The sequence below is a fragment of the Ptiloglossa arizonensis genome, chromosome 2 (genome assembly GCF_051014685.1).
Source record: "Ptiloglossa arizonensis isolate GNS036 chromosome 2, iyPtiAriz1_principal, whole genome shotgun sequence".
NCBI classification, from domain to species: Eukaryota; Metazoa; Arthropoda; class Insecta; order Hymenoptera; family Colletidae; genus Ptiloglossa; species Ptiloglossa arizonensis.
The window spans coordinates 15,840,973-15,866,812 of NC_135049.1; the positions used below are offsets into that span (position 1 = coordinate 15,840,973).

Here is a 25,840-nt window from a genome sequence, read left to right on the forward strand (position 1 = left end):
CGAGCTCGTTTGCTCTTCTTTCGCTGGATGCGACCGTGAAATTCGTGGTTACTCATATTTTTTTCCTCTTTTTTTTTCACGTCCCGTTGGGTCTTCAAGCGAGCAGAGATTCGCGCGAAAATTCGAATTACGTCGGTAAATAAAATTCGTTGTAATTTTTTTCACTCCAGCGTGACAGCATCGAGGTCTCTTTCGGGATGTTCCGTGGAAATTAAAAATTCGTTAACCACGAGAGCGAGCGAACGAAATCGTGAAACACGGTGAGAGTTAACTCTTCGCGCTCGAGGCTTTTTTCGCTGGGTCTATCGGTAACTCGAGAGAATTCGACGAATATTTGGAGATTCGACGATCTCTCCTCTTCTCGTTTCTACGATTCTTCTCCTCTATCAGATTCAACGAAATCAAGCTTAAATAAAAATTGTCATCGCTCGACTTACCGTGTCGAACCTATCGGTGAGCTAGTGCAAAGGGTTAAAGGAGTAAGAAACGATGTTGCGAAAGAGTCGAGAGGCTCGTACTTTCGTTGCAATTTTGTACATTGAAAAATTAATATTAGCAAAGCACGTTCTTGAAGTGACGTTCTCTTGGTAAGGAAATTTAAGGTGAGCTCGTGGAGGAAAAATTGCATATTTTTGCTGGGCGTTCCATTATTCAAAACCCTTCACGCATCGTCTGTGCTCCTTCGTCATCGTACGAATAATATTCGCGAACATTCTAAAATTTGTCTCGAGACGTGTCATCGAATCTGGTTCAGATTCACGGCTCGAATTCTTTTCAACGAATACAGTAGAATCTTCGTTACTCGAATACGTTATCATTCCTTGAAGATTACGAAGGTTCGCGCGAAGTTTCTCGAATCGAGAAAATGCAATACGTGTCAAGGATTTCCAGGATTTCCGAAGTAGACGAAGGGCTGATAGAATAGGGCAAAGTTTAAGTAGTTGCCAGACACTGGTGAGGTGACGAAGTTGTAGGTGATGTAGGAGAGTTCCAGTTGAATGAAAATACTTACTTGTTAGTTAGATTGGTAGATTACAGGAAAAACTATTATCGAAACGGTATGTTTGCTTATATAGTATTGTATCTCATTTGTGCTACAAATAGATTAGATTGGACACAATCTAGGCTTGAGATATTCGTCAATGATATTTTAAAGAGGGAACTTCTTTAGGATATTTTAGAAGGGTTCTTTAGGATATATTCTTACTAAAGGAAATATCCTAACTTCTTTAGGATATTTTAGAAGGGTTCACAAAACGTGGATTCTGCCGTTTAGCGTGGAACCGAAAAAGAGATATTTCGTCGGTAAGACAAAGCAAACTGTCGTTAAAACAGTGCATGCTGTCGATAAAACAGTGTGTACTATCGTTAAAACAGAGCACACTATCGGTGAAATGGAGCACACTGTTGTTAAAACAGAGCATACTGTCGATAGAACAGAGAACACTAAAATGAAGCCCTCTGTTTTATCGATAGCGTGCTCTATTTTATCGACAAAGTATCCTCTCTTTTAAACTTCAAAATTCAAGTTTCTCTCCTACTTTATACAATTTAAATTTAACGCAAACGCAAATTTGCGTATGAATTTCTAAATTTTCAATTACGCAAGAGAGTAATGTACAAGTTTTAATTTTGTAGACGTTTTGAATTTTAAAATACACTCGAACTCAATTATAACTAGCACGAACATAGCGAGATTACGAACGTAACGAGCAGAATGTCATAGTGCCTTTTCGTACAATTGCTCACATTTATAACTTGCGTACTAAACGGATACATTAATTTCCGATCGTATGTGTTGTCCTGTTGTACACTTGCATAATATGCAAGTTCTATTGTATCGAATTTTCCATCGTCTTGGTCGCGCGAGAATAAACTAAAATTGTGCCAGCTGTGAACACGATGCACCTGTACACCTGTCTTCGGAGATTGAGAAACAACCACGCAAATCTTCTCGGGTAAATTTCCATCGTGGGATTAATTTCCACCGTTTTTTTTTTTTTTATAATTTCAGAACGTCATTGTAAATTTTCACCGTCAAAGACTCGCAATTTTAACGAACAATTACAATTTTGTCTCTCTGTGCAATCTCTCCGCGACTGCTCGCGTAGATATCGTCTATATCCTGTAAAGGAGATAAATCGCCAACCGTGGAAATAGTTCTTTCAAAATTCTTGGCGAAGAGTAAATTTCGAGGTACGAAAGGAACCGGGCAAATTCAATTGCTATCTCGGTCGAAGTTGTTCTCGGTAGTTTCTCGAAGAATTTTCATGCTTGAATTTTCGTTGCGATGAAAGTCTCGCGGTGCAAGTACGGGGCCGCGTGCCTAAGTGCATCCGTAATGCGCGCATATCGTTAGAACCGTGGCGTGATGCGGGATTCGCGCTCGAAACTTTCTTTGCACGGACAAGCACGAGTGCATTCGAGCCTTGTTCTGTCGTGTTCCGGTGAATCTGTCTTCTGTGCGAGTGTACGTATCGGCCATTTCGTGAGAAAGACCCTTCGTCGAAAGATCGTGCTCGCGAGAAACTTCTTGGGTAAAGTGTGCGTGGGAAGCAACTTCCTCGGGCGTTTAAAGTGATCCTCTTGCTTACGTTTCTTTCAACTTCGAGGACGTGTTATTTTGTTTGAAATACGTACAAGTAGAATTAAACACCAACGCACGGTGACCTTCGCGAGGAGAGCACGTCGTCTCCTTTTTCTGCAAGAGGAGCGTGTCGTCTTCTTTTTCTACAAGAAGAGCATGTCGTCTTTCTCGACGTAAGTTTCTTTTGATAAAGTCCAAGGTATTAGAGCGTCGTCGCTAACTCGGAAACTTTCCTCTTGATTTTCGCGTCATTTTTGCCTATCGTACTTCTCAGTACAAGGGGAGCATAATCTCTTTGTTACGTGTTAATCAGTGTCGCACTAATTTTGTCTTCTTATTTTAATATGTTTACAAAAATTTTCAAGTGTTACTGAAAATGTCACTTTACTGAATCTTCGTTTTTAAGAAATTACATTTAGCGGCAGATATTTTCCGGTATGGTTTTTCACTTAATTTTCTACATAAATGATACAGTTCTTAAAGTACGTTAAACGAAACATTGGGTGCCTCATTTTTGCCTACAGATGTAAATGAAGTAAGTGTAACTCCCGAGTGCATTAAGTTTAATACCTTCTGTACGTTTATTACGAATTATATTATATTCGTCTAATACATTTAAGAAATTATATTACTAATGAAATATAATTATACGATTTAAGTTCATTTATATTATTTTAATAGCATTTGATTTTATTAGGTTTCTTTCTGTACGTTCAACATGGTAAAATATGTTTTTATTCGAGGGCGTATGTGGTTATAGTAAATTGCTTTATTTTAAAATGTCAAGAAATTTTATATTTTACACGACGTAAATGCAAATACACGTTCTTTAAATATTTTCAATCTGGAGATCTAGGTCATTTTAGGGCCATATTATTATAATGGTTAATTGCATATTAACGTTAAATATAATAAGCTACAAAAAAAAATATACACGCTCGTAAAATATCAGCAGTGACCTTAAACATTTAAGGAAAAATAATATTTTACCTTTAGCCAAATTTTCAGAGAAGATTAAAAAAAGCAATCGAAAACGTTTCAATATAATTGAACGTTGAAAAGAATATTTATTTTAATGATAATTAGGTGTCCTGTTTTCGATGAGATAATCTGTAGATTCGTCAAATAAATTCTCACGTCTCTCGTTTATTTTATTCGATTAATTTTTCAAAACATATAAAGATAAAAGTCGCGAAATACCACGGTATATCGAAGTGCATATCAACTTCCAACACAATTTCTCATCACTGATCGACGTGCAGTCATCGCGTGATGCGTTATCTTGTTTCCGTATAGATGTTGGCTGAAGAACACCAACCGAGGGTGTAATTTATGATCTATATCGATGGTGGCGTTGCTCAGCCATTACTAACTGATCTCGTATCGTTCATGATTTATCAGGTGCAACGATACCGCGATTCACGTGATTGATTTAGGTACGGCATAAATGAAAACGCTGCGATTGAATGATTATGCGCGCGCGAACAATGAAATTCTATTTCGCTTATGAAACATCAACTTTCGTTGAATTATTCAACGAAATTAACGAATGTTTCCGCGCATTGAAACATCCCGATCGTTAATACAAATTTTGTAATTGTTCCACACCGTGGAACAAAGACCTTATTATTTCGATACACGCAATACGTAAATGCAAGATGCATTTGTCGAGGAAACAATGGAAACCTTTCGAGTTTAAATGTTGTTGCTTTGATAAAGCGTATCTTTTGGTTATAAAAGCATTTTTCAGAGTAATAATTTATGCAACTCAGAATGCACTTCTATGCATTGACATAGTTGAAAAGTGCAGTTACAGTTTTGTGTACCAACACAGCGAATAGTGTAATTGAAATTTAATGCATCGATAAAATTGAAAAGTACAATTAAATTGTACAGATGCACTTTACGATTGAAAGGTGAAATTGCACTTTAGTAAATCTTCATGATTAAAACGTGCGAACGTCTGCACTTTTGAATACTTTCGTATGATTGAAAAGTACAGTTGCACTTTTCCTTTAAATGGAACCTTGTACTTTCTGGTATATAAATCGATGCAGTTTCTTATCATTTACAAAAGATTATTCACTATAATGTTTAAAAATGTTTAATTTCTAATTTATTTCAAGTTTATTATTGTTCTTTTATTTGTCGCTACAAATCTCTAGCTAGAGGCGTTGGAAAATATTTACGGGGAACTACGTTAATTTCTCTCGGAAATACAAAATTGCTCCATAAAGTAGAATGAATAAATTAACCTTGTTCATTGTTTGCCATTATATTTCCTAAATTTGGAGCTTACGTTTCTAAAGCACTGGGATTATACAGTCGAAGAGACAAATTCGTTTTAAATGCATTTTTGGTCTTCTTGTGAAATCACAGTGCTTTCAATTATGCTTTCAGTTATTATTTATTGCTTCGTAAACGTGTTTTTCCGGATACACGATTAGATCGCGGTAGAACCATCGACAGTAAATATTACTAATTGATTCTTCATTATTGGAATCACCAAAGAATGATTGGAAACTTTATTAAAGCGTTTGCTAATACGATTGTACATTTTTATATTTTATTTATCGTTCTTACGGAATTAGGAACTTTCGTCCTAATTATGGCACTTTATACACGAACGGAATATTTCCCAAATTAAAAGTTAGATCCTTCTAACTTTATGGACGGATCAGTATAACACGAAGAATATTACTAATTATATTTCATCATTATCGAAGTAGTATAAGATTACGAAAACTTAATAAAGAAACTTTTCTTTTCTTTTGAATATCGTCGTTACACGAACAAATTGGTAAAATTTGAAACAAGCGAAAGCAGAATTTCGCTACTGAAAGAATGTAAAATATTTGAGAGAATCTAAAAATTGGTGTACAGATTTTAAATTTGAAGAACCAATATAGATCGATAATGGTGGAATCTTTTCTTCGATCTTGTATATTTTATTTCAAAAACATATTTTATTTTGTATTTCTTGTACCAAAAATGTTTTACCAGTTATCATCTAATTACGTTTGTTACTATTATAAGATCTGATATGTGGCTTTTAGGGTGATCAAATTCTCCTGGAATATCAATCCGATGAATAAAAAGAGATTTGATAGGATTTGTATTAAAATATTGCAATACAAGGGACAAGATAATGCCGTGACGAAATTTTGATCGATTTCAATATTTTCATAACAATCGATGGTGTTCATCGATTACTAATTTCCCTATTGACGTCGAATGAAACCTAACCAACTTGTTTTGTAAGATAAAGTTTAATGATTAAAATTGATTCTCGAATTGAAATTGTAGTAATCACGAAAATGCTATTTGTATGTTGAAATTGATCACGTAATACGATTATTATCGCCCCTACGTAAACAGTGAAGTTAGTTGGTAAATAATTTTATTCGTTGCTTGTCCAGAGAAATGAACTGTCACAGACGGGAGATTGGAATTACGACGATAATTCTTCGGAGATTTCAAGCGACTTCTATTTTCCGATACTGTAACCCGTGGAATTGCTTCGGTATTTCGTTGCAGCGCTACTGTCGTGATGGGAAAAATTGTCAGAGAGTCGTTTAGCTTTTGCAATTTTTCCGCGAAGGGAAAGGTCTATCAAAGATTGGATAAACTATCGATTATTAGGTATCAATGCTCATGGCGCATACGACGAATCGAGATTCACGAGCAAAGGAGACCCGTGATATTGACATTCGCTCAACAAATATAAAACCGTTCGACGCGAGACGAACTTCAAAAAGACAAGTATACGAAAATATTCCAAACGGTAGACGTCATCTCTTCGGTTGTTCGAAGGATTCTCTCATGACAACAAACAATTTTCTGAACATCTGACCGATAAATTGTATTTAATTAATTTCGAGGAATACTTTCTTATTTCTCTGCAATTATTGAACGAAGAGGTAGTCAGATGATCTACTTTAGAAAGATGATAAACGTTAGAAAGATCTAACTTTTAATTCGGGAAATATGGACAACTAACGTTTTGAATCGTTACATGAATTTTGAGAAAGATTCTTGAACTTAGTATCAACTTTTTGCTTGTGTTAATTTGGTTGTTGATTGATCCACCGATACTGTATATTTTTTTTTCGTACTCAATCCTTAGGAGATTACGAAATACCCACGCACGAGTTCATTTGCTTTCCTTTGAAGCTACAATTTTCCTTCAATAAACAAACTCGATCACCCTGTCGTTCGGTTATTTCCTGCCACACATTATACCGCGCGTCTGACATTTGCCCTTAACCTAGCTACCGTACACTTCCTCAAACAGCCCAGTTTGTCCCTCAGGCCAGCAAGATATTTCTCATCTCTCTGTTTCCTCTTTCTCGTACACCTACCTGTCATTCCCAACTCCCACATTGCTAGTTTTCCATTACCTGTTTCACACTCCAGCTTTTTCCTCTTTCTCCAGACACCTCTTACCTCTCTCCCCCTACATCTGTTATCTCTCATTGCTTCTTCCTTCTCCTCTCATTTCCGGCAAACTCCTTCAATCCCAGATCCCCTACAGTTTACCTAAACCCTTTCTCCTGTCTCTTTCCTCAACCGTAAATCTTCTTATTCTTCATTGTCTTTGTCTCTTTTCGATAGATATTCCTCCGCCCGTTTCCTCTCTCCTCTTAGCTTTGTGTTATTCTCCATAGTTTGCCATTTTTCCTTTATGTCTTTCGTTCTTGTAATAGCTTCATTCCCCCCTCCAGCTCTTTAACGCTTTCATCGATCCTAACTTTTCCTCCAACTTCTATTTCCTTTCATAGCTCCTCTATTGTACGTTTTCTATTCTCCCTCTCTCCATCCTTTCAAACTCTTTTTCCATTCTCTTAACTTCTTCGTCCATTTCTCTCTGCACAATACTCCTCTCCTCTTTCTTCATTTCATTTTCACCCCTCCTTCCCGCTCCTACGTTCACTGATCTGTTTCCAATTTTCTTCATTTCCTACCTCATCGTAACCATTTACCCCGCCTTTTCCTTTAATTTCCTTACACTCCCACCTAATTTATTCAAACTGTTTTTTCTCTGTCTATCTCTTCTTTTTCATCTCCTTCTTCGACTCCCACGTCTGGTCTCCAATTTTTTTCTCTTCCTTTATCGCTTTCTTTAACCACTTTTTAAATTGCCTGAAGAAATTCTTTAAACTCTCCGTCTCTTTCTCGTCTCTGGATACGTAAACAGTCTTTTTGTAAACGTTGTCGAAGCATTTCTACGCAGACGGTTCGATAAACAAATATTTTTAAATGGCCCCAAAAATAAAAATTCAGCTGATCTGTATCTGGGGAATGAGCAGACCAACAGATCCTGCGTAACCTATCCATCTGTTAGAAAATCGTTCGTTCGAGAATTATTTAACTACTTGGTTAGTGTCTGCATATATAAACCATGTGTGATGTACATGTAATGGAACTTTCTTCGTTGCTTCTTTATTACTCAAGAAATTGACGCAAGATTGACTCGTTAATCTTCCATCCGATCGTAACATTATCGTCAATTATTCCTATCTCTGCATGTATGTACAAAGAGTTGTTAATGGTGTCTTGGCTCAAGAATAACCACAAATAAAGTAAACGATAATAACGAGAAGAAGGAAAGTATCAAGAAGTATGGAGTAGCTCGAACTAGCTCAATTTGCGATTAACATAACGAATGTGTAAAGTCTTCCCGATTTTTATAGCAATAATTATCCATCTTTCTTATACGAATACGTATTCTTATTTCTATGTTATACTAATGTTTTAGAAATGATTCGTACGGACGATACTCATCGAGTGAATATTGCCCTAACCCGCATGTGGGTCCAGTGAACTGTGAACGTGTTAAGAATTTTTGAAATACAAAAACGGCTCAACAAGGTCAAAAGGGGGACAATGTTTATACGAATTTTTTTCATTGTCTCCGTGTCCTCGATTCATCATTGAAGTGGTTCCCACATGTTACGATACACTTTTGATTTATTATGTACATACTGGCAATTCTTAACGAGGCAAGAATAATTGAGAGATAATTCGTTTCGTGAAACCGTTAAGACGTATGTTACCATTGTTTTCATTCCGTGGACGATGAAATCGTAATTTTTAATTACGACCGTGGTGCCAGTGGCGATGGTTAATTATTAATTATTACGTTTCCTAGTTTCACCAACAGACTCTCGCGTTTTCTCAGTTACTTGGTTACGACTGTCACTTTGGTCAGGCAATAATTTCATTTTTCGACCGTTCGGTTGCCCAGGATCTCATGTTTGCCACCAACGAAATGTAAATTTATAGTCTGAGGCGGTGTTTGTCAATAATTACAGAGAAAAACTGAAAGATGGGCGAAATTGCGCGAAATGATCAAGAAATTTAACAGTCTTCGAAAGAGGCCAGGTGTTAAAATTCCTCGTTAAGCTCGGAACTGTTAGTTAATTAAACGTCACGCTAAACGGACCACGTTACACGCTAATTACAATGCAGTGCACCGCAATGTTGCATCGTTGCAATTTTCTTTGACTAAACAAACTTAAATGGTAGCTGAAAGAAAAATAATATAAAAAGAAAATACAATAGTAGACAAATTCACGATAATGTAGTGCCATGAAAAATAGTACATAGTGTTATAAATAGTAGCCGAAAGAAAAATAATATAAAAAGAAAATACAATAGTAGACAAATTCACGATAATGTAGTGCCATGAAAAATAGTATATATTGTTATAAATAGTAGCCGAAAGAAAAATAATATAAAAAGAAAATACAATAGTAGACAAATTCACGATAATGTAGTGTCATGAAAAATAGTATATATTGTTATAAATAGTAGCCGAAAGAAAAATAATATAAAAAGAAAATACAATGGTAGACAAATTCACGATAATGTATTGTCATGAAAAATAGTATATATTGTTGTAAATAGTAGTCGAAAGAAAAATAATATAAAAAGAAAATACAATAGTAGATAAATTCACGATGGTGTAGCGTTATGAATTTTATTTGTAAATAAAAAAAAAATCGTAAATTATAGAACGAACGACGGAATTGCGTACAGTAAACAAATTTTGTCGATTAAATTTGTTTCTTTCACCCGATATCAATATTTTGCGATAGAAGGACGTGTAACTGTTAATTTACCTTGAAAATTTAATCCAGATCTAATCGAGGCCTAATCTGGACGCTTGAATGGACCTCGGTGCACGCTATTTATCGCATTGCATATGCACAATATTGCATCGTGTTGACGCATCGGGTATCGATAACGCTATTTGTCCTTGTAAAATTTGCATCGTGTTTCCCTCTGCACCCCTTCTTGCAGCAGCTACCGCACGGATAATCTGCCTTTATAGAGGTTGAGAGTCATCCCGCAGTAAAAGCTAATTAATGAATCATGGGAATGGAAAATCGATGTCGATTACTATTGAATTGCGAGGCTTAATCTCTCGCGTTAAGTTAATGCATTCGCGTACATCGATTTAAACAAAAATTCGTTACAATTACCGTGATTGGTAGTAAGATTATTCAATGCCCAGCAACGACTTGTTTTATGATTTTGTTGAATTTTCGAGAACGTTTATTACGACGTTACATTTTCACTCGTGCGTAAGTTTCCATTCGAGTGTTTCTTTTGCCTTATTGTTTGTATGTAATTCATCATACGTTACACACACTGAATAATCATCGATATAAACATCTTAATTAATTTGTACAATTTATGCAACGGTATACCTTAGTGTCTTATCTGTACCATAAGTAACTTTTTCGTTTATATATAACTTTATCTTTATTAGCGATATTGTATCTGAAGAGGTCCACGAGAATTGGTCGAAACGTAACGTAATGTGTTCTTAAACAAGCAACATTACCCAAATATAAGCAATTATTTACCACGAATTGTCTTGTTCTGTTTATTGATGCAATAGAAGTGTATATACTAATTTAGGTAAGCGCCATGAATTAATGGAAACTGCGAATGAAGTTGTAACGAAAATGGAACGTAATCCAATATTCTCTATTCCGATACAAGTGATTTCATTCGGTTATATTCTTCAGAAATAAATTATTTTCTTTGAAACAAAGAAAACTTCAAACTGACATCGATCTATATAATCTGTAAGCGTTGTGAACGTTCTGGTCATGAAAATATGTTTATTTATTTCATCTAAATCAATAAATCACCTACGAGTAGACAATGAAAAGTTTCCCTTCTGTTACCAGTTGATCTATTGAACTAAAAACAGCAAACAAAAATATTTCCTCCATTGTACATTTTCAATTTTTGTCTACTTTCGATAAAATAAATTAGATTAGACTGTTCACAATCTCTACATAACCAACGAAAAGAATTCTTTTCTATTTCTACTTCAATAATTGTACCTTAATAATTCATATCATGTTCCTCTGATACATTTCAGAAATTGTGATATTAATCGTTGCATCTGTGTCGTACGTGTCTCGTAAAAAAATTGTCGGTTCAGATTGCCATTTATGGCACAGAAACGTCAATAATCCAGGTATATAAGAGAATCAACAAGTTACTTACCGATATTCCAGATGATTGTAATACGAGGTAATTTTCATTTCCTGACGAGAATCTCGAATTCCGGAGATTACGCTCGGTGAGATTCCACCGGCACGATGGTTTTGCGTGACGGTTATTTCTTCACCTGTACACCCGTATCGTTCGACGATTCTTTATTGGAGTAGTGTTACACGAACCAGATGGAGAATTCAATAACAATGACGCCCATCGAGTTCGCTTTACAAGGCCGAAAAGGCAATACCACCGCGAGGAATATCGATCTCGCGGTAACATCGAGGAAAGCTGTTATCGCGTAATACGATGATGCGATGGTAACTACGCGAACGATAACAACACACGGTAATACACGGCGATAATTAACTTAATTACACCGAACGACGAATTAATTCTATCGACGTTCTTCCCTTATCGCGCCGTTGGCTCCTATTTTTCTCCATCTTTCCCCTTTATCGTTGTCGACATCCATTTATCAAGATCTACAACCGAATATCAATATTTCCTTACTAGAGGAACTTGAACATTTTGACCATCAACTCCATTCACGTGTGTCAAAATCAACGATCGTGTACCCAGCTGGATTACTATACTGTGCTGTCTTACTATACTGTAAGAATAGGATAAAGCATCATTTATGGACAAGGTTTGCAGATATTGTATTTTAAATGGATTTAATATAGCTTACTTTCCTTTCTCGCAATACTAACTTCTGCTTAGTTCAATTGTAACTGTTTCATCAGTATGTACATCGTTATTTTACGTTAAGAATTAGGGAAACAGGAATTGTAAATATTATAATGAAGTCTCTGACGAAATTGTGTTTGCAGGTATCAATCTATCGCAGTAAATACCATGTTCGAAGAATTGTGAAATTAATTTTATTGCTTTTGGCACGTCGTGTCTTTACGCAGCATCAGGTAGGTAAATAGTAACGTACGAGTCATCGTTATCGAGAAAAGAAAATTTTTTAATTCTATCGTGTATATACATTTGGATTGACTTCTATCTTTGCAGGTTTCTGAACAGAGTGTAAGATTGTCCGAGAACTTGTCGCAGTTTCGAGACCAACGTTTGACAATTTCTGATCGATAAAGAAAATTTCATCGTTGATATCTCTCTGGCCAGTTTACCTTGGTGGATATCAGGGCTGAAGTGAAACCGAGCAAATGGAGTACGATGTTAACACGGTGCCAAGTGGCAATTGCAGGAAGTGGTGGAGATAACTTTGCGTCAACTTCTCAAACAATATACTGTACACGTGTTCCTATTTGCATATAGAAACACTTGAGAAGATAACCGTCTCGTTAGAATTTACGATACTATTCTAATTGTGTACAGTGCGTATCGAGATTCGTTGAATCGAAACAATTACAATTGGTCAAATACCCGAAATAAAATACATATCGTATGTATTGCAAAGATTTTCAAGGATATTCTTCTCGATGACCAAAATGGTATACAAAAACATTTCATTTTACATTTTCGATTTGTTTTTGCATTACGTATCACCCGGTGAGCGGTCGTATCATGATTATTGGGATACACTCTATGTTATACATCGCAAAATTATTGATTTTAAATTATCGTACAGGTACACGTACGTTACTCTCAGGTCCGAAGGGATTAACTCTTCTGTGTATAAATCGGCTTAACTGCGTATAAATAAATAAATCAATTGCGATGCCCCCGTTTCCATTTGCGGTCCTCACCGCGCGAGCATTGCCAATCAGAGCAACGTGATAATTAAGCAATTACGCCAATAGACATCAAATGGGCATAGAACAGGGAACAGGTAGTCACCTTAGTCCACTTGTTCTCGAATTGCGTGCCGTGTACTATTCTAATTAATACTCGTCATTAGTTGTGCCACGTTGCAACTTAAATTGAACGTCAACTGTGTAACGACTCCCGGAATGATCGCAGTAGGTAATCGATTTATTTAGCTGTCTTCATCGGATACGAAATTTCATCGTGAAATTAGTCTGTCAGGCTGTCCGTGCAATTGACAGGATCGCCGAAAGGAAATTATTTATTGTAAAATGGAAAAATACGATCGTCTACGAATATGCAATTAATCCGTAGCATTGCATCAGTACTCGTTCTCCTGTCGTTGACCGAATCGTTCGTACGAAGCGATGATTTATCGCAGGATAAGTTGTACAATTGTAAGAAAAAATAAGAGTAATAATTTTATTACAATGGAGTTGCACTATCCAATGGAGTTGTAACTAATTGGTTACAATGGAGTTAAACTCTTGGGTGAAACTTCTCGCGGATCTTGTCTTACGCGCGAATAATTCTTTAAACGGTCTCCTATTTGCGAAGAATCAACCACCACTTAACCGCCATAGCGAAGTTAACTCGGCCGACATAATCGTCGAATGAAAAAGTAAAATCACACTCAGCGACTAAAACGATGAAGAGTAAAATGAAAGGAGGGACACGAAATTTAGAGCAGGAATTTTTAAATAAATTTTTGCTATTGTATCCAGACATTGGAATAACGAAAGGAAGGACATTGTATTTTCAAACCGACTACTGAACAGTAATTTCGACGGGAATTAAGAGAAACCTTAGGGTCGATAAAAAGACCTTACAAGGGGAACTTACAATCCCACCGGAAATTAAATGATATTTAGAGGGGTGAATCTAGAGGTGGAATGATAAATGCTCTAGAAGAATCTTTCAATATGTGTGTCTTACGACGAAGCATATTATGCGAGTATGAACAATAATACACGATAAATTAGTACGTGAACGAATGTATGTATCACTGTACTGTTCGAGAATAATTTGGAATTATTTGATAAACAGGACCTAAGTACAACTTATGTTTCACCTTGTAACGCTTCGAATATCAATGTTTCCGTTGTATAAAAATTTGTAAATTTTCTTCGAACGTAAACAAGCACGCGAGTAAAATCGATCGCGCATCCCGATACATTTCATCGGAAAAATCTTCGCTCGGTTATAATTACAATCGCGTAACACGGTGTCGTCTTGTCACGGGACGAATCGTTCTGTTCTCGTTCTGTAATCGTTCTGTTCTCGTTCTATAATCGTTCTGGCTCGTTTGCAACACCGTACGATCGTAATCGACAGGACTCTGCCGCGAAACACCGGTGCTCAATTAAGGCGGACCTATTAAGGTTTCTTTTTTAGATTGAAGCGCAAACCTAATCTGCGCAGGGCGCGATCGTCAAGCAGCAATTTTCTTGCTGGGCGGTAATCGCGTTACACTGCCAGCTCGTCTGCATTCAATTACCTTAATCGACTGAACTGCACGCTAATTTCATTAATTTCAATTAACGTCGTAGCACGGGTGAGAAACGCCCACCAACGTTGTGTTAATAATTCGGTGGTGAACGTGCCTTCTTTCTTTCTTTCTTTCAGCCGTGAGCACCGGTTCCAGCTCGTGGAGCTTTTTTCAACGAGTTTGTTCAAGAGCGGTGGTTAGCTTTACGCTCGCCCGACGAGAACCGTGTCGTTTCTGAGATCGTCGTTAGAGCCATCCGAATGTGTTTATATTCTCAAGATCTTGGACAGGTCTGGACAGTATCGGTTAAAGCGGAGCTGGAGAACTCTGTCAGGAGCCGCAGGAGTTCCACACCAGTCCATCGGTTCGCCCATCAACGGACACGTTGCTTTGCACGAATTTATCTTTCCTTTTCTACCAGTCATCCAGTCTAGCGTTCGATGACATTGAAGCAATAAGCAAACGACTATCGAATATACCGTGGCTCACCACTCTCCATGCGTTGGAAACCCTCGGCGTGCGAACGTATTCGAAAATACTTCGGATATCGTGGAATTAGCTCTGCACCGGGATACAGCCACTGCGATTCGATGTACCTTATACCAGTCGACCGGTCGTAAATTAGAAAGAGTCGTTCGACCACCCAGAAACCTTGTCTGTTTTCCTTCCGATAATTTGTTTCGTTTTCCTTCATTTTCTCATTCCGATTTCTCTATCCCTGTTCTTCCCTCGAACATTCTACATTTTCTTAAACGTTCAATTCCACACTGACCACACCCAATTTTGTTCTTATTCCTTTCAATTCTTCCAGGGAATAAAAACTACAAGTTCAGTTCGCAAAATCCAACGAGATCACCTTCAACCATCGCGACAACTATCTATCTTTACGAAATCATCCTTCAATAGTTCTTGAACAGTTACCTACACTTTGTACTTCTTCGATAACTATCTTCATGGGATTATTATTAATAGATTCTCGAGAATCATCTATCCTTTACACAATACGAAAAAGTGTGAAGTGTAGATGGTTATTCAAGAATTGTTGAAGGACGATCTCGTGAAGGTAGATAGTTATGTGAAGGTAGATTCTACATTTTCTTAAACGTTCAATTCTATACTGATCACACCCAATTTTGTTCTTATTCCTTTCAACTCTTCCAGCGATTAGAAGCTACAAGTTCAGTTCGCAAAATCTAACGAGATCACCTTCAACCATCGCGACAACTATCTATCTTTACGAAATCATCCTTCAATAGTTCTTGAACAGTTACCTACACTTTGTACTTCTTCGATAACTATCTTCATGGGATTATTATTAATAGATTCTCGAGAATCATCTATCCTTTACGCAATACGAAAAAGTGTGAAGTGTAGATGGTTATTCAAGAACTGTTGAAGGATGATCTCGCGAAGGTAGATAGTTATCAAACGTGAAACAGGTGGTTGTTGAAGAAGTGTCGGGAACAATCTCGTCAGTTTTTTATGTCTTGGCTTATGAATTAAATTCTCGTCGCTTTTAATCGACGAAGCCATTAAAAATAAAATTAAGAACGATCGATACGAGATTGGATATTTAGGAGATGTCGAAACTGTGGAAAAGAATCATGGATTAAGGAAAAGGACAAAATATGTTGGTAGGAAAATAGAAAAGGTTCCAGGATTGTCGAACGACGCCCCCTAATTTACGATCAGGATTGTCGAATCTGCATTGTCAGTGTCCTGGCTCAGAGTTGTTTTTATTAGGTAGTTTAAGTAGTTCCAATAGCATTCGAACACGGAAGATTTGCGACGCAACGTCTCACTAAACTCACGAACTCAGCCAAGATAACTTGAACTCGATTGGAAACAACCCTGCGACTTCTAGAAGCTACTGGCTGTTCCCGAAATTGAAAAGTCCTTTAAAAGGAGAAAGATTCAAGGACCAGGAGTACATAAAACGGAATACGTCGAGGCAGCTGTTCCAAAAGCTGACTTAAAGAGTGCTTCCGGAAGTGAGAGGATTACCGGTAGAAGCTCGTACCTTTCAGAGAGAACTTCTTTGAACAGGACATCGTCGTTGTCGACCAAGATTAACTTATTTTTCTTACTACAAGCTCGGATACTTCCCGAAGACATCTCGTAGAATATGTTCATCCTTACTTCCATAGTCTGGATATTGTTTTTGCAGCACCTTCGAACTCAGGAATCAGTTTCTCACCGTATTTGAAAGAAAAACGGAGTATCCGTGTATCGGTTTGCATTCTTCGTTGAAACGAAGAAATTGTTTTACACTTTTCCGTTATCGTTCGTTGGCTACCGTTCGTTTACAAATTAGAGTTCCATTTGATGTATAATCGGCTGCGGGAACTATGCGGTAGGTAACACGTGACGGGAATTAAGGAAAGCTGCTTTCGGTGCAGTCGCTGTTGATTAACTCGTGTCGCGAGACGGGACACACCGATGAAATTTCGCTCGCTCGCCGACTGCCATAACACGACTCGAATCACCGCGATAGCTCGCGGGAAACGTTTCGACTCGCGTATCGGCTAACGAAGTTATCCCTGCACGTTTGAGTCAATTCGCGCGACATTTAAATACCTGCGCAGCACGCACGGGCGCACCACTGAACCTCGCGTCTGATTAAACTGTTCGAGCCCTTTCGAACATGATTACCACACGAGCGGTGGTTGCGGTACGAAGGTCCGACCGTCGATTGAATTAACATGCTTCTCTATAGCGTTATGATTCGACGCTTGAGATTTGATTACCTGTTAGAAGATTTACTTCCGATTGAATTTTTACAGAGAGTTTCTTGCTTAGATTCTTACTCAAAACTCTGCTTGTACAGGTATACGTTCGGACAGAGGAGAAAAATTCTTATGCAGATGATAATTTACAACGAATAAAAATTAAACGACATTTTATTTACTGTTTAGTTATTGGTTGAATATAAATTAACATTTGAATCGAATGGACGAGTAGAAGAATAATACCTGAAATTTAATCATTTTCAAACAATTTAGGAACTATTTGTGAATTGTACAGAACAAGAACAATACAAAATAACTCTATACGTGTTTCGGGTAATTTTTTGAGTTTATGAGTGCGAAAAGCTGTTTTTATTTTTGATTATGACATAGAATATATGTATATATTTTAGGATCGAGGAGGAAAAAGTTTTCGATAGTTATAAATCTACTATTACCGAAGAAGAAAGGTTGGGAGTGATGGATCAAGTTTTTATCGAGGTAAAAGTTTCGAATTACGAAAGAAAGAGGTAAACAATGTTTTGTCCGTCGCTTGTTAAACAGATATTGGTATTTGAATTATGGACCGAAATATTTCACAATGAACGAAAATTGTTACACGTCGGTTTCATCTGTTATTGTTTACTCGAATCAAATTTGCTTATCTTTCCCCATGGGCGAATCAACGCAATTTTGAGTTCTATAATTATGGCCCATGGGATTAAAGTGGAAGCTGTATGAAATTGCAGAATGTAGCTATATCGCATAATGAGTGTCGTTCAGAAACAAAAGTGATATATTTGTGCGAGATTTACGCTTACAAACGTGGACTGTGAATATTTTATAGATGGCTATTTATGACTATTTTTTCAACTTTATTGGAACTTCCAATAAGCAATTTATCATCAAATTACAGTTTCATTTACCAAGTTGTCACTCGGAGAACCTACATTTGCATATATATTGATTTTTTATTTGAAGAGAATCTTTATGAAACGTTCTTTAAATTTTGGAGCAAAACGTCAAATTGAAATCAATCTCTAGTAATCGGATAGGGAAAGGGTTAATGGGGATAACTAGATTGGCAAATCGAAAAATATAGTTATCTCTGTAATTTATTCTTCAGCTCGATAACTTTCTTTTGCTCTGACTCATTAATACACTAAAAATTCATTCCTCGGAAAGTAAAGTAAAACAATACAGACCGGAGGATATTAATTAAAAATTTTCAGGGCATAATAATTTATAATAGTGTCGCTCCCGTCCTGTCGTGATCTTTTGTAAAATAATAATTTACGACATAGCTGCTATTTAAAGTTGAATTAGATTACGAGACATCAAGACGTTTAAGCAAAATATTCTCGACTAAATTGAACAAATTACTCTTAGAACGTACTGGAATGCGATGAAAAATTTGATCATTTAGTCGATATGATATACAATAAATAACATCAATAACCGAATAAGCGATATGCAAAAAAAAAGAATTTCAAGAGTATTATCTAAAAGTTATCGCAAATACTTTAATCGATGGTCGAAATCGATATACAGGGTGGATGAAAAAATGTGATCATAATTTCAAGAATTAAATCGACAAATAAAAACAGTGAAAAAGAAATCCATATCAACGTTTATCCTGTTTGACTTTATCTCCGGCATACAGAAATTGTATTTCGATCATTCTCGTTGCAAATATGAATTTGTCGCCCTCGTAGAATCACCGATTATTGAAATTATATTACAATTTCATTTTATTTTCCAATTTCAAACATTACAAAATTCTTAACTCGTTAAAAATTCTTCGTCGTTGTCCCAAGTATAGAACCCCTATACATAGTATAACCGTGTATAGAGACCCATGCTTCTCACGTCAGGCTGACCAATCGCTGACTCGTACTACTTACCAAAATCAAGAAAACGAAAGGAAAACGTACACTGAACGTTGCAACGCGTTCTTCTCAGCAGTATTGCGCAAATATAATCTTCGAATCATCATCAACACCACCAGGGACTAATTACCAATTTTTATTTATAAATTCCATTATCCCAACTCTTCTTGGAGTCACCGTAATCTATTCAACTGCAATCTCCGTCACGGTTCCGCGATAAAGCAATTGAAAAGTTTCTCATCGTACTTGAGCCATCGCGATTTCAAACGAGTTCTCATCAGAATCGTTTTCGACACCGAAAACTAACCTGGCTATTTGCTCGAATTGATTGCTTTTATTGAATCCTCGATCCTTCGACCTTCAATCCCTTTTTATCGAGGATTTCAGGTACGTGCCCTTCAACGGGGGACCTCTCGCGCGGTATTACTCATTCGATATCTCGACAAGAGCGTTTCCTATCATCCGTGAGAATTAACGACGAGACTCGAGTTTCCTTCGATCGAGCGAAACTCGACAGTCGTAAATTCGTTAACTCGACTCGCAATGGTGTCCATTCGGCACTTATTTTAGAGCCGTGGCACACCAGCGTTAATGTTTTTGCGACCGATCGTTTCGTCCGATACCTTCTTCAAAGATCGTGGCTCTCGAGTCGTGGTTATGGACGAACGTTGTCGACGATTCGTTTTTCCATCAACGTTTCAACGCTCATGATGATCCACAGAATCGAGACCAAGGTTTTCAGAATTTTTTGTTTACGAAGAATGCTTCACAACGAAACTCAACCATAAATTCGTTAATTCCCTACCTGTACTAACTGGGAGACAAAAGTGACCGGATAAGAGAATTTCTGAATAACAAAAGCCTCCCTTTTTTTATATTAAAGTGTCTCTATTCGATCAGAAATCGACAATGTGGACAGTTTGTTTCAATATTTAAAATTCGATATCTTTCTGGCTGGTAAATTACAGTATATAGGTGTTTCTAAGTAACTCTGTAACATCCGTATAATATTGGGTTGTTTAGAAAGTCATTTCGTTGTTTTTTTTCGGTGAAAATGAAACACGACTCTTTTAGAGTGTATGGACATTTTATTAAATTATATATTCTTCATTTTGAAAAACAAAATTACTTTACAAACATAAGGTTTGTACAACGAATGTTCGTATAACCAAGATTTGAATACGGATAGTTCTGCTATTCAAAATTCTATTCCCAACGAGGTCCACCGACAACGAGTCGCGTTGTTTCTAATTTTGAACGTTGGCACTTTTGTTACCAAACGTCAACACCAACGCCCGTGTGACACAACCCTTAGAACGACGTCATCCGAAGCAATTGAGATCACCGTGTTCTTGCGTTCCCTTGTCTGCTCGACGTTTATGGCCCCCGACGGACTTTCGCCCGACTGAATTAGGAACGAGGATCACGCGCTTAATTCCTAGCTTTGCTCGGTTTTCCGCGGTTCATGTACGGAAATAAAAACAGAAGCTCGGCTTCCTGGCCCGTCGTCGATTTCTCCTTCCGTTTTGTCTGTTGTCTGCTCACCGATCGAACGAACGCGGAGTCACCTTTTCTTTCGCGGGGTGAGATTGGATTGCATTTCTTGGATAGAGCGAATAACTATGGTCAAAAATAATTTGGTATTCTTTGGTCGTACGAAATACTTATACGGATTCACATTGTATTTTTCACGTTTCGTATTTTGTATTTTTGGTGGTTACCGAGAGGACCTTGAATTTTTTGAATATCATCGCGTAAGTTAAAATATTGATAAAAATTAGTACGCTACAGTACTAATTTTTTAGTAGAAAAAAAGTACTGTAGGCAGTAGAAAAAAAATTCAAGGAAACCTAACGAAGCGACCTTTGAACGACTTCGATAAATCGTAGTAAAGGATAAGCAGAAGGGGTTAACCATTGTCGAGTGTACGCCGAATAGTTTGGCCGCTCGAACTTACCTAAGTCAATTACGGTAAGTTGTTTCGTAACGAGGTGATACGAGGAGCCTGTGAAATTTATTTACCTTTTCTTTCATTTTACATTTATTTTCTCACTCTCCTCCTCGGTCTCGGTTTCCGTCGCCTTGGATTTGCCAGCCAACAATGGAGTGGAATAATGACGGTGCGAAGAGACGAGTAACACAATAGAGAAGTAAGTAAATAATATAGTAGGATTTAATCCTCAATGGTCTCGAGTGGCAAAACTATTTAGCGTCGGCTGTACTTGAGATTTGAATCGTTGCACGAGCAGCGAGTTGAACAAACGAACCGAATCTTTCAAGGGTCATGGTTGCTGATGGGTCACTTTGTTGGAAACCACTGAATTCTTTTTATCAATTACAATACCTTAAAAAAAAGAAGTGCACAGTATCGTTTAGAAAATTCAAGGTTTCCTCGATATTTCGGGAAACATGAAACAAAAAGAAACTGAAATGCATCGGTTCGTCAAGCTCTATCGAATACCACGTATCTCAAGCGAAACAGTCTTTTTTAAACTGTATCGCTAACAAATTATCTATTAAATTCTTCACACACGAATAATTGATGCGAGAAACGATGTAAAGTGTTTAACATTTCTTCTTTCTTCCGAAGCGATCTTTAAAATACAATTATTGTACTTTGCGTTAGCAATTATAAAGGTAAGACTGAACAAATTTTAATTACCATACAACGTGTACTGTACCGAGCTGTATTATACGTTAAATAAGGAGGAACGGAATATCAAAAGATATTGTTTTAAGCCGTTTCAAACCACCCGGTATGAAAGGATTAAAATAATTTCGCACAATTAGACGAGAACAATTTCTCGCTACTGCAAAACAGTGCAACGATATAATAATTTTCTATCCGCAATTACAGCAGAAAACCTATACAGAAACTTTCATTAGACGTGGAATTGCGCCGAGTATTTCAATTTAATTTGAATGCTTTAATTTAATCGCGCTTTGCCCACGGCGGTCATTCTGCACAACGACACGCTGCAGCCCAAAGCGTAAAGATTCTAAACTGCATTCTGTGTTCGTCAACATCTTCAAAGACACCGTATACCGATGACGTGTCTTTCTCTTTCCTTTGGTCGAAAGAGGTTGATGAAACACACTCAACCACGGAGAACGTTTCCCTGCTCTTTCTTTGTTTCGATGGCACTCTTTCATCTACTTGAATACGCTGCTCATTGTGCCGCGCGATTTTTGTTCTCGTCAGTATTGTTTCGAAACTTTCCTCGGGTCAGTGAAAATTTAGTTTGAAACGTTGAATAGGAGATTACAAACGGAGTGAAACGATCTTCGAGTTTCAGCGCGAACTGACAATCGAGAAACGAAAATAATTTTATCAACGAGTTATCAATTGGGTAACATTTATTGGGAAAAAATTTAATCGATTTATTTGACTGGAACCATACCTCAATTTCAAGAGTAAATATTATTTTATTTATCAACCACTTGTTGTTTTTATTTATTATTATTCACGAAGTGCAACAGGAATGTTGTTTCTAAGGCTAACATTATTTTTATTCGTCGTCCATTTTTTCTATGTACAATTATACCAACAGAAACGTAAACCAAGAGATCAAGGGCACTTTAAATGTGTATATATATTTAACTTATTAAAATTTGTACGTACGATAATTATATTTATTTACAGAAAGTAAGCTTAAATCTAAATTAAAATTGTTGTACAAATTTATTGTAGTCTTAGACCAGCATGAACTTTGTTACGTTTTTCGACAGTGATTTCGGTCCTCTTTGGTAAACTAATACTCTATACAGCACAAATATAAAAAGTTACAAGAGAAACTTAAAAATAACATTAATCTTTTTAATATTCTTCTTATAATTCTTTAGATTTATATTTTGTAGGTAGATCACATTTATCGGAAACGTTTCAACAAAAATTCATGCTTATTCGTAAGGTTGCAATATGTTTGCACAATGTTTCACAAGCAAGACATTGTTCCAATTGTTGAATAATAATTGGAACGTCGGTACTCTTTACTTTTTTTTTTGCAGAAATTCTGAAATAAAATTGTGCACAATCTAACGAGACCACGGTTCGTGTTTTCCAGGTTGCCAAGCTGTTCTCTTACACATGGACTATGGGTCTGTTCCTATGCAAGTCGGTGCATTACATGCAGAGCGTGTCGGCCATTTGCTCGGTCGTCACGTTAACCGCAATGTCGATTGAAAGGTAAACCTAACGATATTACTTCCTTCACGTCGGTCATTCTTCAAACCGATCGCGTCGTCGCCCTTGTCTCGATCCTGTACCACTTTCACGATGCACATGGAAAAGTAAAATAAGTTTCCTTAATTGCATTATCCGTCCTCATGATCACACGAGTTCAATTTTTCGACGAAATTAAATAAACTTGTTGCTGTTTTCTTTTCCATACATCCACTTTTTACATCGAGAAATTAATTACGAATAATTTTGACCAACACCTGCTCCGAGTCGATTATTTTTCATTAATTTTACTAACGGCACATTCCATATTTACGTACCGAAATTAATAAATTGTGCAGACTGAACGTAAAATTAGAATATTTGAGCAAATCGAGCAAAGTACACGGAGCTCTATTATTCGAAGATGGAAGTCGAGAAAGCACTTAAGGTTCAAAGCGCATAATTTTATTTAATTGATGCACTCAAACGTGTTCCCTGAAATTCCGCCTATTTATAGCTGCAACTCTCACGGGGAGCACTTTCTCTCTGCCCCGGTTCGAAAGGGCTCGGCTTAATCAAGAAACGTTATCATTAATTTTTACGTCTCCGTGCAATTTTATCGCAGGAGTGTCTTAAAATACTTCGGTAATATCCACGGTGTTCTCGGTTTCGTTCTAAATTAATGGACCCGTGGGATTATAAATTTCGCGCGTTATGTGACCTATCCGACCACTCGCCCTTATTGACGACAGAAAAAGAAAAGTATTGCGTACAAGAAAATACCAATGATATTAAAATCTCTTAAATCTGACCTCTAGAGTCTTCTTTTTTATTATTTATGACTTCTTCGAACAGTTTATTACCCTCCGAATAATTTCTTTCGTACGCTTTAAAATCCCGCGGATACTCATTCAGGTGATCCTATTTACGCGTTCCATCTCGTATAAAAAGAAAGAAACTCCGTATACATATTTTGTAACGTCGATTTTTCTATGCACTTCAATCTGCTCTGTCAAAAGAAATCATTTCAGCGTACGATCGTTGTGTAGTTTGCAGTCAATTTGTGAGGGCAATCGTTTCCACGAATTCAATTTCAAACGATTTTATTGCCCGAGTCGATTGAGAAAATTTCACAAAGATCGGAGCACGCTCCCTCTTGAACGGTGATCAGCATAAAAATCATTCCACGGTTTTTCTCGACGTTTCAAGCACCTTCGGTTCAATTCCCCTCGAACAAGAAACCTCGGCCCTAAAAACTGGCACGGCACATTCATCTCGTACCTTACATCCTACGGTGCCATTCTAGCAAATTCGTTTGCCTTTTTTTTTGCCACCCTTCGGAGACCGTTAGTACGCGAAGGGCTGTGAATTGTCGTTTCGATTTCGGATCAGATTGCAATCGTGTCGGGATTGCCTTGCGTCCTGTCCCTTCGGTTCTTCAATTAACTGGACGTCTCGTTAAAGCAGCATACACAACTAGATGGATCAAGGAGAAGTAAATGTTTGCAATTGTTTTTCAACTATTCGATGAAACATATTTTACTCGCGATTTTAATCGTTTATAGACACACCTTTCGAAAGTAATTTGGATTGCTCGTTCATAAGAAAATGTTCCTTACTGGCTGAGATATGTTTGCAGTAAACTGTATCCACAGACGTGAGAAATGCTAATGCAATTTTTTATAATTTTCATTATACATTTGCAATAATAATTCCGCTACGAAAACAAAGATTGTCGTACCGACAAAACGTACACTCAATTTCTTTGTTTCTTCGCTAGATTTTAATGTTAATGTATTTAAAAAATATAAGCATTTGCACACCACGTTGGCCATATTGCTCAGTCGCACGGTGAGGTAAATTTCTCCAGTGTAGTCGGAATAAAATAAAATCAGAATATTTAAAAATTGAACGAATTTTCTCTACGTTGCACACAGAGGCTTCCGAAAAGTATTGATTCCTTCAAGAATGGAAAACTTTTCAGTGGAAAGATTAAATTCTGCGAGAGTTTTGGAAATTTTCCCGAAAACATATCAATATACAATTCAAATTGCACGTCAATCGGATAAGTAGTTTCTGAGAAAAGTTACCCAGCAGTTTGAGAAAACCTGTTTCAGAGAAGAACTCAGAGATTGGAGTGCTTTGGACACTTCGATGAAAAATATTATATCCTCGTCGAAATTTCGAATTCTATCCGATGTATATTAAGACGGTATTGTTAACGTGATGTTAATTTCAATTTTTAATTTTAATTCAAACTCAAATTTTAATTCGATAGAAATCTTGGACGAACGGTAGACTTGTTTGTTAACGTATCGTTGGATTAAGGCCTTGTTCCGTGGATTCGAATTGCTGCTCACGGTTGCTCTATAATATAGAACCGATAAAACGGACCCCTAAGATGCCTCGGACGTGTAATCTAACAGCTTTTCTCCCGAGGCGCGGAACCATGCTCAAAATTTATTCGATTTCAGAGAAAATTGAACCACCTTATCATCGAGCTTCTCTTCTGGCTCGTTGAATCCATCAACCCCGCGTTACTTGTATCGTCCATAGAGGTATATGCTTGTAACGCTAAGCAGATTTATTTTAGCGAATTTTTGCTGCGTTTCTCGATGCACACGTGGCTGGAGAACGTTGAGAATCTTCACCTGGCTAACCGTAAAGGAGCAAACATCAAAGAGAGTGATGCAG

At 37.0% G+C, this 25,840-nt stretch overlaps 1 protein-coding gene across 5 annotated transcripts in view; it reads left to right on the forward strand.

The window, feature by feature from the left end:
• LOC143143304 (QRFP-like peptide receptor) overlaps positions 1 to 25,840 on the forward strand; it is a 112,315-nt gene that overhangs the window by 57,319 nt on the left and 29,156 nt on the right. For all 5 annotated transcript variants that reach the window (XM_076304408.1, XM_076304406.1, XM_076304407.1 and 2 more), the window contains exon 4: positions 23,049 to 23,170. In XM_076304408.1, coding sequence (XP_076160523.1) covers positions 23,049 to 23,170 — 122 coding nt within the window. The remainder of the gene's footprint in view (positions 1 to 23,048; positions 23,171 to 25,840) is intronic.